Source organism: Pipistrellus hanaki (genome assembly GCF_964339955.1).
Source record: "Pipistrellus hanaki genome assembly, chromosome: 8".
In the NCBI taxonomy this organism is placed as follows: Eukaryota; Metazoa; Chordata; class Mammalia; order Chiroptera; family Vespertilionidae; genus Pipistrellus; species Pipistrellus hanaki.
In genome coordinates, this window is record NC_140510.1 from 71,030,804 (window position 1) to 71,048,638 (window position 17,835).

Consider the following 17,835-nt stretch of genomic DNA (forward strand, 5'->3'; position numbering starts at 1 on the left):
AAACACCGGGAACCAAAGAGTGAGACTGAAAAATCAAAATGCGTGAAATGCACGGCTATGTATGAATTCCTTCGTGTCCTTTCTATTTGGTCAAAATAATTTGCCCCGGAGGCTCCGAATGTATGAGTGGATTCATGTATTTGTATCTATCGATCATCTCACCCAATACAAGCCAGCAGCTGAATAAATTAATATATTCTTATATCTGCCAGGTCAGGCTAACCGTACTGACATGATCAGAATCCCCCACCCCCACCCTCACCCCCTGGAGATTATCCTGCTAAACCTGGAGCAAAAGGTTACCAAATACACGTGTCTTCATAACTCAGCAGAGGCGTACAGACCTTGCTGCGGTTGGATATTTTCATTTCTAGCCACGTGACCCTGGGCGAGTTTTTTAATTTCACTTAGTTTGTTTCTATAAAAGGAGAGCCATACAAGGAGCCTTGCAGGGGGAATAAAAAAAAGAGAGAGATAAAATCGCACAGGCTTTGCATCATACCATGTACACAGTTGATGCTTCCTCCTCTCCCCTGTACTTCCTCCATTGATTGCAATGGAAACGCAGACAGAAGAGTAGAGAAACGCTGTGTAGCAGCACCAAGTTTGGACGCAGTATGAGGTCCTATGCTAAGGGGAAGAGCCTTCATACTAAAAAACAAAAGTCTGAAAGCTGATTTTTATCAAGTCTATGGGGTAAAAAACATCTCTGTACACACCAGAGAAAGGGCATTAAAATAAAGAAAAGGTGTAGCCCTGGCTGGTTTGGCTCAGTGGACAGAGCGTCCGCCTGCGGACTGAAGGGTCCCAGGTTCGATTCTGGCCAAGGGCACATGCCTGGGTTTCGGGCTTAATTCCCCAGTAGGAGGACGTGCAGGAGGCAGTCAATCAATGGTTCTCTCTCATCATTGATGTTTCTATCTCTCTTCCTCTCTGAAATCAATAAAAATATTTCATTTGTAATGGCAGCAACTGATTCTGACTTCACGCCAGGGGAAAGGACTCCACATGGGTAACAGCAGGCTCTAGTTGCCATTTGCAAATAGTGATCCTTCTGGACCCATTACGACTGGGACAAAAATAGCAAACATTTTCACGTCTGTCACTATGACAGCCTAAGAAAACAGAACCGGCGATTCACAAAGCACATAAGCACATGCGTGTCTATAAAGCATGACAGCGGACACGCTTAGATTTAATAGAGAAGACACACGACTCAGGAAGGCAGCCGGCGTGGAGGCATCGCAGGCACATAAGCTGGGTGCTGTCAGCTCCTCTAAGAGGCCCTTTTAGCCTCACAGCAACAGCTAAACCCATTAACGTGTCCAAGCTAAAGAGGCTTTATGTCACAACAAAGCGGAGTGAACCCTGCTGGTAGTTGGAAAAGCTTCAGAATTCCATCCCGTATTTTCTTCTGTACCAGGTGCTCGAAACGTCCCTTCAAGACAGGTTGGTTGAAAGTCTGAGTTTACCTACAGAATCCTGGTGTTGGCCTTCAGTCTAGTTCAGCGATTTTCAACCAGTGTGTCACAAGAATTTTCAAAACATGCAATACCTGACTGCTTAGTCAGGGGCACTGACCTCTCTTCCCTTAGAATGTCAAATAAAAATACGACACCAGTAAATGCAACAAGAGCCATCCGGTGTGAGCGAATCAAATGCATACCTATTTTGTTGTTGTTAGGCCATAACAAATACAGAGGCCAAAAATACATCTGTGTGTGTGTGTGCGTGCGCTGCAGAATTCTAGTAATTAGTTTGTGTGATTTCCATAGGTTGGAAATCACTGGCCTAGTTTCCAGCTCCTGAATTTTAGCACGCATATGCATTACAATACAGAACTGAAGAGACACAGGGATGTACTGAACCTCAAAGGCAAGGGGGGGGGGGGGGAGAATAAAGGTAACTGGGATTAGACCAGAACGTTCATCTATCTTCACACTTCATAGCTTACTCAACCCTATGGAATTCTCTTTGATGGTTAATACATGATTCAGTCTTGAGACAACTGCATGGCGTTTGGGGTCTATTGAAAGAGCGTACAATAAAGCTTTAAGCTCCCTCAAAGAGACTCGGTAGTCAGCAGTACACGATGAAAACTGTCCTATTTTCCTTTCTATTCCCGTCATCTTCCACCAGGTGGTCAGTAGGTAATTCCACAAGTAATTTCCGAAATAACAAAAGGAGGAAGCAACGCACAAAAGAACAAACACGCTGGTTCAAAACAGCAAGTAGTAAGTTGGCTTTCAACAGACAACCCGGCGCAAACCTTTGCTGCAGGGAGCCAACGTTTTAAGTCTGTTTCACGAAATTCCTTCCATCTCGGTAGGTAACACATATTTTCAGAACGTGATTAATTTCTCTGAACTTTTTCGGCTGGAACTGAGGACACCGAGGAGAAAGAAGTTGGGGTCCTCACAGAATCCGCGCCACAATGGGTCCATCTGCACATCTGGGCAGCGGGAGCCCTCATTTGCATAGCCTGCTTCCTGGCTTAATTTTTTCAAGTGGCTGAAAATGCCTGTGAAATCCCTGGCTTGTCACCCTGAAGGCTGGAATCTTCCAGGACAGAGCTCGGGCTTTGCTTACGGCAACAGCTCCAGCTCCTGGGACAGTGCTTACTACAGACACAGTCAGCACATGTCAATGGAAGATGGCATCATGTGAACCATGGGGAGGGTGACGCTGCTGATTGTGCACAGGCACCAGGCACTGTCTCACTGCTATACGTGTTAGCTCATGTCATTCCCCCAATGGCCCTGGGATAGAGGTACTGCCGTTCTCCACGTGTGGTGGGTGGAGAAACTGAGGCACAAGAGGTTAGGTACTTAGCCAAGATCATACAGCAAATTAATTAAGTTGGAAAGGGTTGGGGGACCCTTAACTAGCTCATGCTTTTTAAGTTACTGGTGGGGAACCCAGGTCCAGGTGAGCTGCTAATGAGGAGTCTGGCGGCTGGGACATTCTCGCTGAGGCACTTCCCTGCCCGGCCAGCTACAGCACTCCCAAAGCCCACCCTGTCCTTCCAGGACTGGAAACCCAGAGAGCTTAGCAGAGCACCAGGCATACAATAAGCACTGAACAATCCCTTTTTAAAAATGAATGAGACATTACCACCATTTGTCCACCATCCAGAAATTAAAAACCATGGCTGACATGTACACATAAGGAACTGTTTGACATTGAAATTGGGTCTCAACAGAACTGTTGGCCCAGAAAGAAACTCATTACAGATTGATTTAATATGCCTTTCAGCATAACGATTATTGTTTGTCCCATTTTCGGTTCTTGTAAGTATATTTCCAGTAGGACATGATCTCGCTCATCTAGGAGAAATGGTGAACAACATAGACTGATGAACAAGAACAGACCCAGAGATAAGGAGCCATGGGTCAGACTGTTGGACCTCAGAGGGAGGGTGGGGATAGAAGGGAGAGATCAACCAAAGTACTTGTGTACACACATATGAGCCTAACCAGTGGTCAAGGACAATAGGGGGGTGAGGGCATGGGGGAAGGGGCAGGGATTGGAATGGGGGGTTGAGGACAAATATGTGATACCTTAATCAATAAAGAAATTTTAAAAAAATGAATGAGAGATGACAGAATTTCTAGAAGCTGAGAAATCCCTTCTCAGATAGAAGGAGGCTTGGTGGTGCACTCAACCCCACTCTCAAGGATTCCATCTGAGGTGCCCTTTTCAACAGGCCTCTCGGGGGCGGCTAGTACAGTCTGGGAACCCTCAAAGTTGGGGTAACTGCCCCAGGCACAGCCGATGGTGGGGCAGAGATTTCAGAGAGCAACCTTTAGAGCAACCGATCCTAAAAGCCACCTGCTGTGAATGTTTTTCATGTAAACATCCCACCACCCACCCACCTTTTCCATCCCAATCCATCTCCAGGAGCAAAGACGTGTATGCACATTTTAACCTGATTTCACTGGACTCAGCGTGTGTGTGCGTATGTCAGTGGGTGTGTTGGTGGGAGTGACGGAGGGTGGTGAGGTGGGTGTCAGCGGAGGTACCTGAGCCTTTACCGGGCAGTTTTCATTGTCAGCTATCTCTGCACGACTCTGCTTTCGTTGTAAGAACAGCCTGGTTTTTGGAACACTTTGGTTCTTCCTGTAACAAGCGAAGTTGCCCCCAGAATCTCACTTACAGCCAAGTGGAGCGGACTCTTGGTACCACCCGGATCTGACTCTTCAAAACCGCCGTTGGTTCTTTCCAAAAGCTGTGGAGAGGAAGGAAAACGACAGGACGTCAGTGCAGTCCGCAGAGGGGGTCCTACTTCATGGGTGCCAGTGGGAGCACAGTGAGGAAGGTATCAGGGACTGAAGACATTGTGCAACTTATCCGCAATGGAAGAAACCTGATATAGCGCGTCCAATCAGACCTAAGATAGCAATCCAATCAAAGACGCTGAGGTTTCAACCTCTAGAACAGTGGTTCCCGACCTTTTTGTGGCCATGTCCCACCTAAAAGCATCTCTAAAATCCCGATGCCACCCCTGTCCCCGTGACAAATAATTTTTATTTTTTAAAAAGCGAACTCCTAAAAGGCCATTAACTTGGTCTAAACAAGCTTCCAAAGAACATGGCTTTCATGAAAGAGAAAAATAGAAGAACAAAAGGACAGGTGAAGCACTGAGGAAGAAATCACTAAGGAATTATTTAAAAAATAATAATAATATAAAGTGAAATAAAAAAAGCAAATAAAATGTCAAAATATGTAATAGAGAACTGAAATGCATAAATATGTCACAATATATATTTATACTAGAAGCCTGGTGCACGAATTCATGCACAGGAGGGGTCTAGCCAGCCCACACTGCTAGGAGCCGATTGGGCCAGGTAGGCCAGGGGGAGGGGCCATGGGCAGTTGGTTGGCCAGCCCCACCCCCTAGTTGAACTCTTGGTGGAGGGGACAATTTGCATATTAGCCTTTTATTGTATAGGATACACACTGAGTAGCCAGATTATGATGTTCAGAGATCATCATAATCTGGCCACTCACTGTATTTCTGGAGAACAGCCTAGAAAGGTCCCCTCTTCTGGACCTCCAGCAATCCAGTAAGCACCTATCTTTAAAAATAAAATCTTTTTCTGCTCAAAATAGCCAGCATGGTTTCTGTGTCCTTCGACTGAATCCTGGCCGATTCAAAGATAATGAAGATTGTTATAGAACTTGTGCTAATGGGGGTGCGAAGGGGAAATCAGACTCCATACACTGGAAAGCAAAACTTCCTAAAATTCACGTTCCCCATTTTTCTCCCTGAAAAGCTCAAAGTTATTGAGGAGGAGGGGGAAAAGGATGATACCATTTTCAATTTTTTTTTCTTTTAAATTGCATTGGCATGACTACATATGCAGAGAAAAAGCCTGGACATACATACCCTACAATGAAGAGCACAATAATCTGAACATGGGGTTATATAGGGTTTTTACTTTCTTTTTTATTTTTCCTGACCTCACTTTGCAGTGACTGTAGTTTCCATAACCAGAAAAACACTAAAGCTCTTTCTATTCAGAAAAAAAAGCCATTAACCTTCCTTTTCATTTAACAAATGATGTCCACAGACCCCCAGATCATTCAGAATTCTTCTCCAGTCAATGCACGTGGGGGGAAAAAATGTTTGGAGTCTTTGGTAGATCAAATAACCGTGTAAAACATACCGTCTAAAAGCACGCCATTTCAGTATCACAAAAAGTACAACCACATAGAAATGGCGGACATAAGAGACATTTTATGTTTGCTTTTATTCGTGTGAGAATAGAATATGGAACTTAAACAATCTAAGGTATGTTGGAATAATGAGAATACATTTAATTTTAACTTCAAAGCAAATAACCTTAAAACCAATCTGCCTCGCAGAGTGGAAATAAAAGTAGCTTTAACGGCTTGCAAAGGCTAGAAAACAGCTGCTCTTTTGCTTTGTTTTGCAACATTATCACCTGCAAGACTTCCTGGCATTGACCGTGCGGCCCAACTCCAGATCCGGTCCTGGAGTGAATGTGCAATCAAAGGAACACAGAGCCATTTCCGCCTTCTCAGCCACACCATGCAGAGGCAAGAAGACAATACACGGCTTACAGCCTCACCTCAGGCATGTTCCCAGAACACTGGATTGGGGCATGACATTCCACATACAGACTTGGATCATACAAAAAGCACGTGATTTTCCATGGCAATCACTCACCCGTTATTTGCCGAGAATCCCCGGGCAAGACTCTGGGTAGGCATCGGGATTCAACAATCAAGAGAACATACGTGGCCGCTGAAGTGAAAGGTGGCGTGTGGGTTCAAGAATTTCATTCGGCCTTTACTTACTCATTCATTCAGACATTATTTACTGAGCAATCTGCTAGGCACTGGCATGATTAGTCCTAAAATGGCCCCTGACCACACGCAATGTATAGTCCAGGGGCGTGATGGATGACTCAAATGTATACCTCCAGCGTGGCCTCACAGGCTGCCGCCAGCACAATAAGGAGTGTACACTCATTTCAAGGATCGATTGGCCCTCTGCCTAAACCAGTGGTCGGCAAACCACGGCTCCCGAGCCACATGTGGCTCTTTGGCCCCTTGAGTATTCTAACGCCACTTCTTCAAAACAGACTCTCCCAGGCCGAAAACCGACTTCTGCTCATGGGCTACGAAGTTTCCATCGCACTGTATGCATGTGCCCGCATGTGGTATTTTGTGGAAGAGCCACACTCAAGGGGCCAAAGAGCACCATGTGGCTCGAGAGCCGCGGTTTGCCAACCACTGGCTGAAACCAGCTGTTCAAATGGCTGCTTCCAAAAACCCTTTCTCTGGGTTACTTCGTCCTACCCCTTGTCACCTCCCAACCCCAGCACTGCTCCTGTTCGCAAGTGGCCAACCATTTATGAAGCTGGTCTGCAGAGTGTAGCCCTGCCTGCCCCACCTCTCCTGCGCACCCTCCTCCTACAACAACTTGCATTCTTGGGGGGAACACCAGAAGGGCTGGGATTCAAGCCATTTCCAGCCCCCCCGATGGCAAATCATAACGGACCCCTGACAGGGCCACTGAGAGAAAGCGGCGGGGGCGAGAGCAAGCAGACCTCCTGAGGGTCTTACTGGTGAAACGTGCACTCCCTGGTTCAGTGCCTGCGGAGGGCACCATGGAGGGAGAGGCGAGGATGCTCTAGAATTCTGGGGCCTGAGAAAATGATTGCACTGGAGACTTGAACAATTTACAGGACGTTTTCTGAATCTGGAGGGTGTTCCTACAGGGCTCATGGGCTCTCCCAGAGAACATCTCAAGGTCTTAGATTTAAAAGCAGCAAAGACACTCTAGTCGGTTTGTCTCAGTGTACAGACCGCCAGCCTGCAGACTGAAGGGTCTCAGGTTCGATTCATGTCAAGGGCATGATCCCGGGCCTTGGTTGGGGCTCCTGTGGGAGACAACCAATCAATGTGTCTCTCTCACATCGATGTTCTTCTCTCTCTCTCTCCCTCTCTCTCTCTCTCTCTCTCTCTCTCTCTCTCTCTCTCTCTCTCTCTCCTTCCCTTCCACTCTCTCTAAAAATCAATGAAAAAATATCCTCGGGTGAGGATCAACAAGTGGAAAAAAAAATTAGAAAAATAAAAGCAGCAAAGGTCATCAAAGGCCAAGTTTAAGGCTTTCTTTACACAATGAATCTGTGATAACAAAATCAAGGATAAATATAAACTCAATGGTAATCCAATGGCCAGTTGGTTAACAAAACAAAACAACAGTGATCTTATCCAAAACTGAGGAAACATAAATATTGCACTTGAACTAGGAACCCAAGCTTTCCAACTAATAGAGTTTATGCCTGGCTATTTGAAAACACGGCAGGAAAAATGCAGGGATCCCAAGAGACTTACAGCTGATTTAAACTAGTTTTTCTATGTGCTGCTTAGGAAAGCAGAAAGCGAGCATGGCTCTGCCAGTACGAACAGAGGCATGTAGCCAGCGTGTCTGTGAAGCAGCCTCTCTCCCGTTGGTTATGGCCAGACTCTGACACACAAGTGAGGAGGGAGACGAGGGGCTGGAAAACCAACCCAGCAGTACCCTGGGCACCGTGTGAAGAAGGTGCTCTGAGAAACGGTTTAAAAATTGATTTACTGCCCGCCCGGTGTGGTTCCGTGTTGAGCGTTGACCTAGGAACCAACCAGGAGGTCAAGGTTGGATTCCTAATTAGGGCACAGGCCTGAGCTGTGGGCTCGATCCCCAGTGTGGGGCATGCAGGAGGCAGCCAACATGATTCTCTCTCTTCATTGATGTTTCTCTCTCTCTCTCCCTCTCCCTTTCTCTCTGAAATCAATAAAAATATGTTTTTAAGTGGATTTACTTCTCTTTCAGCAGTGACGACTAGGAGGACGAGTGTAAGTCTTCAAGTCTGTTGAGGGTTGGGGGCAAGCCAAGGCCCCCGCTGAGTTGGCACCTCTGTGAGAAATTCTGCCTCACATTCCACGTGTCTGTGCTTGAGAACGAAACGCTACGTGGGCAACCTCAAGGCCATGCCTGAGTCAACCCCACTGAGACTCAGCTCAGCTCAGTAATGACGGTTCAGACCAGCCGGCCTGTGTCACTGCGCTTCACGCAGGGGCTGGGATAGAGCTCAGGGGGTCCCACCGGCCTTTCAGCCCAGGATTGCTAGGATATCCTGGGCCACACTGGGCCTCAGGGGACCCCGGCCTTCTCCAGGGGCCTCACAGTCGGCGGTGGCTATCCGCGGATGTGCGTGACTCTGCTCACATCCGTTCTCGGCTATTAGAAGAAGCTGTCTTGCTTGAAATTGTTATTAACAGCAATTGCCAGAAACTCAGTGGTTGCTAGAAATGTCTAAGCCTAATCTAATTTCTGCCTCCCCCCACAGTTCAAAAGGTAAGGAACCATGACCGCTCTCCTCTTGTGCAAATCACGGTCCATGTAACTCTGAAAGGAGATAACGGATGCAGGAGGGCACTCCCGGGAGCCCGGCTCGCTGAGCTGGTAGTCTCTTCCTGGGAGCTGGCTTTGATTGCTCTGCTTATCTCCGCCCTCCCAAGTGCCCTCGGGTCCCAGTAATTTCCTCGCCAATTAAAAGGCAGGAGAGCCTGCGGCCTGTGTGAGGAAGGCGAATGAAACCTGCTGGGAAGACCAGCCCAATGCAAGCTGTAAAATGCAGGGTGTTTAAAAGCAATCATGGAAGAGCCTGAATGCTCAGATATGTTAGCCCTGGCTGGTGTGGCTCAGTTGGCTGGGCCTCATCCTGTGCACCAAAAGGTTGCCGGTTCAATTCCCCTCAGGGCACATGCACGGGTGGCAGGCCTGATCCCCAGTAGGGGGTGTGCAGGAGGCAGCCGATCGATCGATGGTTCTCCCTCTCCCTTCCTCTCTCTCTAAAATATCAATGAAACATTTTTTTAAACGTTCATATACTTGGACCTATAAACCTACTTCAGAGATTCTATCCTGAGAAACTTTCAAGCCTAAAGCATTTAATAGTAAATAGTAGAAGAAGGCCTAAATTATGGTTGATCCAATAATGGAATGTTATTTAAATTAAAGTATATTTACCATGAGTTATTAATTTCCATAATATTGTATGGGGGAGAAATCAATGTACAAAGTCACATATTTAATGTTATCTTATATATGTGAAAAATAAAATATGCGAAGAGACTAGAAGGAAATATATCAAAAGGTTAATAATTATTATTTGGGGGCACTGAGGCACTGTTTTGATAACTGCACCCAAGGATTAATGTTTCAGTATAATGTTAATTCGGGACTCAGGCTCTATGAATTCACATGTTAACTTGTAGCTCTGTGCCCAGCAGAGAGCCAAACTATGTCTGTGGGGCAGCAAAGAGCAGGCCCATCAGGACACACAGGCTCAGAGGCTCTTCCAGCAGCATGGAGGGTCCCTTCCTCCTTCCCCATCTGCTGTTTGTCTTCTCTTTCTGGCTGTTAATTAACTCTTTGAACAGAAGGTGCGAGAGGCAGGCGGGGTATTTGATTTAATAAACATTTCACGAAGGTTCTGGATTTCTCCCGGTGACTGGCCTCCCGGCTTGCTGGTAGCTTTGTAAAGGGTTTAAGGAGACAGGTGAGCCTCGGCTGGTGTGGCTCAGTGGTTGAGCCTTGACCCAGGAACCGGGAGGTCACGGTTCCATTCCGTTCAGGACACATGCCTGGGTTGCGGGCTCCATTCCGTGTGGGGGCGTGCAGGAGGCAGCCGATCAATGATTCTCTATCATCACTGATGTCTCTCTCTCTCTCTCTCTCTCTCTCTCTCTCTCTCTCTCTCTCTCTCTCTCTCTCTCTCCTCCTCCTCCTCCTCCTCCTCCTCCTCCTCCTCCTCCTCCTCCTCCTCTCTGAAATACATAAAAAAATTATTTTAAAAAGAGAAGAAAAAGAAGACAGGTGAAACTGGACTGCCCTCCCTCAGGAGGATCAGTGTGGAAGTAGGTGCCTGAGAAGTGACCTGATGCTGGTAAGACCCAAACATCTCCGCACACCTGAGGTCTCACCTGCCTCACAGCCGTCAAGTAGGCTGGCCATCTGCAATGTGTGTAAACGCCTTCCTAGCTAGGCCATAAGAAAGGGCATGGAAAGAAGTTTATGTCTAAGCAAAAAAAAAAAAAAAAAAAAAGAGTTAAATATAGCTTCATTTCAGCATGTATTTGCCGAAACAGGTTTGAACAAAAAGTTTCCAAGTTAAGTGCTCCGGGAGAGCGCTGGACTCAAAAGACTAACTCAGCGTTATTAAAATTAACTATTCATGGTGGGCTTCATTAAAATGCCAAAAAGTTTATTGAAGGTTTAGATAATTTCCCAGATAGTTGCACATCTGAAATCGCAACATGGACTTTTCTTCTGCTTTCTTTTTCTCCTGAGCATTTCTACTCGGGCAGCAGCAATCAGTCGGTGAGCCACACAGCTGGCCCTGTCACTTTCATGCCCACCTCTCTTTCCCTTGTGGAGCCACAAGCCCTCCTCCTTTTACCCTTTCTAAAAAATAAAATTTTATATATATATATATATATATATATATATATATATATATATATATATATAAATTTCAGAGAGGGAGGGAGATGGAAAGAGAGATAGAAACATCAATCTAAACATCAATCAATGAGACAGCATCACTAACTGGCTGCCTCCTGCACATCCCCCACTGGGGACTGAGCCCACAACCCAGGCATGTGCCCTGACCGGGCATTGAACCCTGACCTCCTGGTTCATAAGTCGACGCTCAACCACTGACCCATGCTGGCCAGGCCCTTTCACCCTTTCTACATACTGATGATTCCATCTTCATTACGCCTTCCTTCCTGGGTTGCAGGAAAGAAGGGGACAGCTGTGCTTTCGCTGCTGTAACAATGAGGTCAGGTTCCTGCCGCTAAGCCCTACCCCGTAAGGCTGAGCTCATCGCCCAGCACTGTGTTTAGTTCCACCTCTGACCCTCTCCCTGGCCGGCAGCCTGAGAGCCCTGCAGGGAGAGGAGGGGAGAGGAGGTGGGAGTTCAGGTGCTGTTATGTCCCGCGGCCTAAAGACAGGCTCGGAAGTTCGCTCTTCCAACATTACCGGTCCCTCTGAGGGCTCAACTTTCCTTTCCAAGGAATTTTAAGTTTTAACAACTTTTTCCATCTTGACTTTTAAAATATAACCTCTAAATAAGATGCACTCAGGAACGCATGCTTTATGTAACATACTGCCTGACTAGGACTGTATCTGGCCCAGAGAAGTTGTTCAATAAGTTTGCTTTAATGCAGCAATATTTTAAAATATATTTTTATTGATTTCAGAGAGGAAGGGAGAGGGAGAGAGAGAGAAACATCAATGATGAGAGAGAATCATTGATCAGCTACTTCTGCACGCCCCTTACTGAGGATGGAGCCCACAACCCATGCACGCGCCCCTGACCAGAATCAAACCCGGGACCCCTCAGTCCACAGGCCCTTTATCCACTGAGTCAAACCAGCTAGGGCAATGCAGCAATTTTTAAAAAAAAGATAAAATAATTGTAAAGTACTCTTTAAAGGCAAAAAGGAAGAAAATAACATGGACTCTAACCCATAATGGGGACAGCCAGAAATAACTAGTTATCATTTTATTTTATTTATTTTTAAATATATATATTTTATTGATTTTTTACAGAGAGGAAGAGAGAGGAATAGAGAGTTAGAAACATTGATGAGAGAGAATCATCGATCAGCTGCCTCTTGCACACCCCCTACTGGAGATGTGCCCACAGCCAAAGTACATGCCCTTGACAGGAATCGAACCCGGGACCTCTCAGTCCGTAGACCGAAGCTCTATCCACTGAGCCAAACCGGTTTCGGCACTAGTTACCATTTTAGTATGTGCCCTTCTAGGCAAATAGTGCATAGACACACATAAATCATGATGTATATATTATATTATAACTTTTCTTTTTGTGCTTTACAGGTAGTGAATATTTTTGCATACATTAAATATTCTTTGCAATATCACTTTAATGACCACCCAGCATTCTGATCAATATATTGGTACAATAATGTCTCAAGCATTTGACCTACTCCTCTATTTTTGAACTTTCAGGTTATCCCCTTCTGGGTGTTACTATTATTATTATTATTATTATTATTATTATTAACAGCTATGAATGTTTGTGTGGCTGAATCTTTATGAATATTCATGTTGATATCCTGATGATAAATTACAAAAAAGTGGACTATGAAGGCTTTTGACTTAAAATTGGTGGCATCTTTTCGGTAATTTAAATAAATGTGGAGGGGGGTTACTTGAGGTATGATGCTTGAAGATACACTTTGCTGGGTCAGTTTAGCATGTCCAACACTCTTCACTCCCCACTCTGATTTTGTATTTGCAGGGCTCTGGCTCCTCATCACAGTTACTCTCCCAGGAGCTGGTGACCAATCACTAAAGGTGACTCCCTGGCTACTCCCAGCTGCTCCTTCGGGCCGAGGCCGTGGTGTACAGGCCTCAGCAGTCTGTTCCCAGCAAGAAGTGTCTTTTCTAAAATGAATCGCGTCCTGTTACAACTTTTCAAAGCTTCACTGTGCTCATCCTTCATCAGAAATAAAATATAAATTGATTCAAGTTTCCAACTACAACACACACACACACACACACACACACACACACACACAAAAACCACCTGGTCTTTTCCACTGGTTTAATAAAAACAAATTATTAAATGCATGCAGATATATGCATTTAATTAGAATTAGAACTTGCAAGAAAGAAACTAATGAAAAGTTAGCCTTTCTTTAAAAAAAATATTTATGGCCATCTACGTTAACTGTCTCTAGGAGACAACTAAAATGTTCTTTAAACATCTATCTCCAGTTGGTAACGAAAGTGTCTAAGTTGCAATTTTAAGATGATTAAAACCAAAATGCACTCCTTTGAAAACGTGAGTGAATGTAAAATACTATGGCATCTGTCTACTCAGATTTTAAAATTCAGCCTGACTGGTCTTGGAAAATACACACACCGGGCTCAGAGTAATCACGTGGGTCACACCATGGTTTGCTCATTTCATGTGAAACAGCCCAAGTCATTGAAGAGAGGGGTTCTCCTCTCAGAAGACCAGGGCCTCACATGTGCAGCAGGGAGAGCTGGCCTGCTGCGTGGCCTGAGCGGGGAGGGGGCTGTTCCGGAAGGGTCCGTTACCAGAGGGTGAGAGACAAGAATGTGGAATGACTTTAGTGTCTAAAAAAATAATGTTCTGTTTTTCAATCATGGTTGACATTTAAGAAGTGAAGTTTTTGAATGAATATAACATATGCCCTCTGGAACTAAAGCTATCTGATTCTTAGAGAGGGAGAAAAACCCCCCACAAAAGAGCCCCACAGTCACAATTTCTTTGTTAAAATAGCTTTTGCCAGTCCTTTAAGAACGTAAATCTTAACTCTTACTTTTAGCTATTTGAATATTTTTTCTAGATTTCTGAAAATTGTGAAATCATTCGTTTATTTTTGAATTGTGCTTTTCTAAATAGGTCCCTTTTCATGTATCTAATCATTAAAGATTTGTCATCTTCCAATAATTTGTGTGCAAAGTATTTTTCCATACTCTTTACAAGTTCATGGGGCCTCACTGGCTGGGGATTTCTAAATATGTGCGTGGTAGCAAGGAATTCTTGTTTTAATCCCCATAACATCCACACCGCCAGACTTTAATATTTTAAGTTCTACGCAGTTAAGGGAACATTTTGTCACTTATTTAACTTTTATATTCTTATATCAAATACACTTTATATTTTTTATGCCTTGTCTTAGGACAGTGGTCGGCAAACTACTACGGCTCATGAGCCACATGCGGCTCTTTGGCCCCTTGAGTGTGTCTCCCACAAAATACCACGGCGTGGGTGAGTCTATTTTGAAGCAGTGGCGTTAGAAGAAGTTTAAGTTTAAAACATTTGGCTCTCAAAAGAAATTTCAATCGCTGTCCTGTTGATATTTGGCTCTGTGGACTAATGAGTTTGCCGACCACTGTCTTAGGATAACCCCATGCCTCTCTGATTTCTTACTTTAAGAATTTGACCTTAGCAGTGACTTTAATCAAGGAAAGAAAGAAGGTTCCTATGGAATTTCCATTTTACCTTGTACTATTCTTCCTTCTGAACTAATCCAGTGGCCTCTGAATCTCAGCCAGGGGATTGATTCCTTGAGCACCAATGGCAAAGCACTCTCCTCCCTCATGCCAAGTTTGCAATATCCTTTTCTGCAATTAAACCTTTCTCTCAAACTAATGCTAGTTCCTTTGGGTCAATTAAATTTGAGCCTCCTTCTGTTGGCAGCCACCAGGTTATTTTCTGAAGGCTCTCGCCTGGGGAAAGTTGTCTAAATAAACCCTGGTGGTTCCTCGCTGTGCTTGGCTCTCAGAGAACACGGCGCTCTCAGTAGAACTGAGCTCGGGGGGAGATTAACTCTGTGTGTGAAATGACTCATGAGCCACCCTTTCTTAGCTTTAACGTGCTGGTGACTCACCAACAGTAAGACCCAACCTTTTCAGAACTGGTAGCTCCTACCAAATCCAGCTACCAGGAGGGACCAGCTTGGTTAAATCAGAACAAGCGTTTCCTCAACTGCTCTCCGTGGGCCTTGGGAATTATGTCATAGCAACTCTGTAGGCGCGATGAATAAACAGCGCTGGCTTGGGATCCTAGTTTCATCCCACCAGTCGATAAAGGTTTACTGTGTGATACCGTCACACTGAGATGTGAGGACAGACGGTCTCAACAAGGGCGATTCTAATGCCCAGGGTACATCTGGCAACCTCTGGAGAGATATCTGATTGTCAACACTTGGGGGTGGGGGTGGGGGTGGGGGAGGCTGGTAGCTATTGGTGCCTGGTGGCGAGAGACCAGCGATGCTACTAAGCATCATACAATGCACAAACAGCCCCCACAACGGAGAATTATCTTGTTGAAAACGTCAGTAGTGCCAAGGTTGAAAGTCCTGCTTTAAGGAAACAAATAAAAGTAGATCACAGAGAAGTGTTTTCTTTGAGCCCAGGCAGTACAGAGCTCTGACTTAGCCTTTCATGACAATCAGACAAGCTACCAGAGAGAAGCCCTGTGACCGGAATGTCCCAACATATCCCTATCCAGGAGTTCCGTCAGCATGGTTCCGTTGGTACAGAGACCGAATTCCATAGACGTGTGTAATGGCCAACTCGATGGTACTCAGAGCGGGTGAGAAGCCCATCCTCCACGTTTAATTTGCACAGAAAATGTGTGAGTTGAACAAAATAGAAAACAGATGCCAACGAAACCATCTAAATGGTGAAGGTAGAGGAATTTTTTAAATCTATTTGAAATCTTTTCTTGTTTGGGGAAGGGTTGGGCTTGGGGGATGGGCTGGTGACACAGGAGAAAACCTCCAGACATTTTCAGATTTTAATCATCTTGCCCACAGCTCAGAAGCAGGCTGCTTGGCAGGGGCGCCGAGGAAAGAGCCTTGTCGGGCTTCAGCATCTAATTACTTAACTTAGAGGAAATTAGGCAGGGTTCCAAACTCACAGAAGACGCATGTCCTGCCGGGAGTTGTTAATTATAAGCAGACTTAAGAAGCATGCATTTGTTTTGGTAATCATGCCAGCGTGTGCACAGCCCTGCCAAATAGCACAGGAAGTGGAGAAGGGGAGAAGGTGAGCTGCTCGGCTCAGCTGGCGACGGGGGGGATTAAAACCAGATGGCCCCCATTGGTCTCCTCAGCCAAGTTCTACAGGAGATAGGCTTTGTGCTGAAGTTTAAGTGAAATTGATGCCTGACAGCCCTACTCCTGAATAAAAACCTAAATTAATTCCTTTTAAAAAATGATTTCCCATTTTGTTATTATTGTTTGGAAGACCTTGAGGTAATCAGGAACCTACTCTGAGAAAGACGCACAACCGTGCATATATCTGCATGCATTTGGGGGGAAAGATCAGAAAGAAACAGATCAAAATTTAAACAGGGGTGATCTGTGGATAGTGAGGTTATCGGCAATTTCAATTTTCTTTGAATATTTCCATGATTTTCCAAAATTTATACAATTCAGCACATAATATTTTTACAATTAGAAAAGGCCTGAAATGGGGTCATGATACCTCTTCTGTTTTTCTATTTCATTCCCTCATTATAATCCAGTGCTACCTATACTGCTCTCCTTTAAATACTGACATTAGGTACTTAGGCTGAAAATGTGTAAATAACCAGTCATAGATATTAATCAGATCAAAAGCTCACTCACTATTGCCTACTTATAGAGCTGGCTGTATATCATATCGCTAATAGGTAACACGTCAATATGTTACTCAATAACTAGTTTTTCAAAAGACTCCTCAAATTCTGTTTTCCATAGTATACATATCCTCATATCCTGGCAACGTACAGTTAGAAGGAAAGGGCGGAGGTGGAGAATAGACATCAGGCCACAGCCAGGACAGTTATAGGAAAAATTGGAGATATAAGGCTCAAACTTTGAGGAAAATCCGAAATAAAATAGGTTGAAGATTAGTGTCTCTAGTTGTAGGCAATGTCTGCATTCGATGACATTCTCTGACAGGTTGGTAATAAAAGGTACCGTCGTTGGCCTAAGTGAAGCACAAAAAATTCCTACCATATAGGAGATACTTATATTTACCTTTTTCATGGTAAACAAAGAATTAATTGAGAGAAAATGTGTGTTTTTGCTTAGGATCCTAAGAAAGCTCAAACGGCTGAACTTACTCAGATAAAAGCAAAAGTTGGCAACTCCACGTCAAAATAAAGTCAGCACATAGATCAGGTTCAAAGGCAAAGCCACATTAAATATCAGCAGGCATCTCCACGGAAAAGAAAGACATCCTCTTACAATTGAAGTCTAGATACTGAAGCAAGAGATCATGAAATCCCTGTGTGAGGACAAAATGAAATCCCTGTGTTGACCTCTCCGACCTAACGAGGCTGTTCTGGTATGTCAATAGTGAGAAATAAATTACGGGGGCAGCGATTCTGGCCGCAGGGAACTGATCTTGTCCACGAACTACTTCCATTTCCACACGGTGAACACGGGGAATTCCCTTAGATTCATGGCAATTTGCTGATGAAGATAGAGCTCTTTTAAATGAATAGTCCCAGGGACTCAAGTTTAAAGCTCCACTTGGAGAAGACTTTCTGCTTGGATGCTATGGTGATAGATGTTTGAGGCCATGACTATGAAAAGGCCATGGTCCTAGGTGGCATCCCTCATGTAGATGGGCCTGAGGGGATGGCAGAGTACTCAGTGCTCTCCTGCTGGCCTCTGGCTGCCCAAGTCTCCCTAACAGAGCAACATTCACCTGTCGTATTTCTCCTTCCGTCAGGATATTGCTCCCTCTGAGCT

The 17,835-nt window shown here is 44.9% G+C and overlaps 1 protein-coding gene across 7 annotated transcripts in view; it reads right to left on the reverse strand.

Annotated features, from left to right (window-relative positions):
- The window catches only part of ANKRD44 (ankyrin repeat domain 44), a 196,214-nt gene that overhangs the window by 24,803 nt on the left and 153,576 nt on the right, over nt 1–17,835 (reverse strand). For all 7 annotated transcript variants that reach the window (XM_084893133.1, XM_084893132.1, XM_084893131.1 and 4 more), the window contains exon 17: nt 4,157–4,228. In XM_084893133.1, the coding sequence (XP_084749259.1) occupies nt 4,157–4,228 (72 nt within the window). The remainder of the gene's footprint in view (nt 1–4,156; nt 4,229–17,835) is intronic.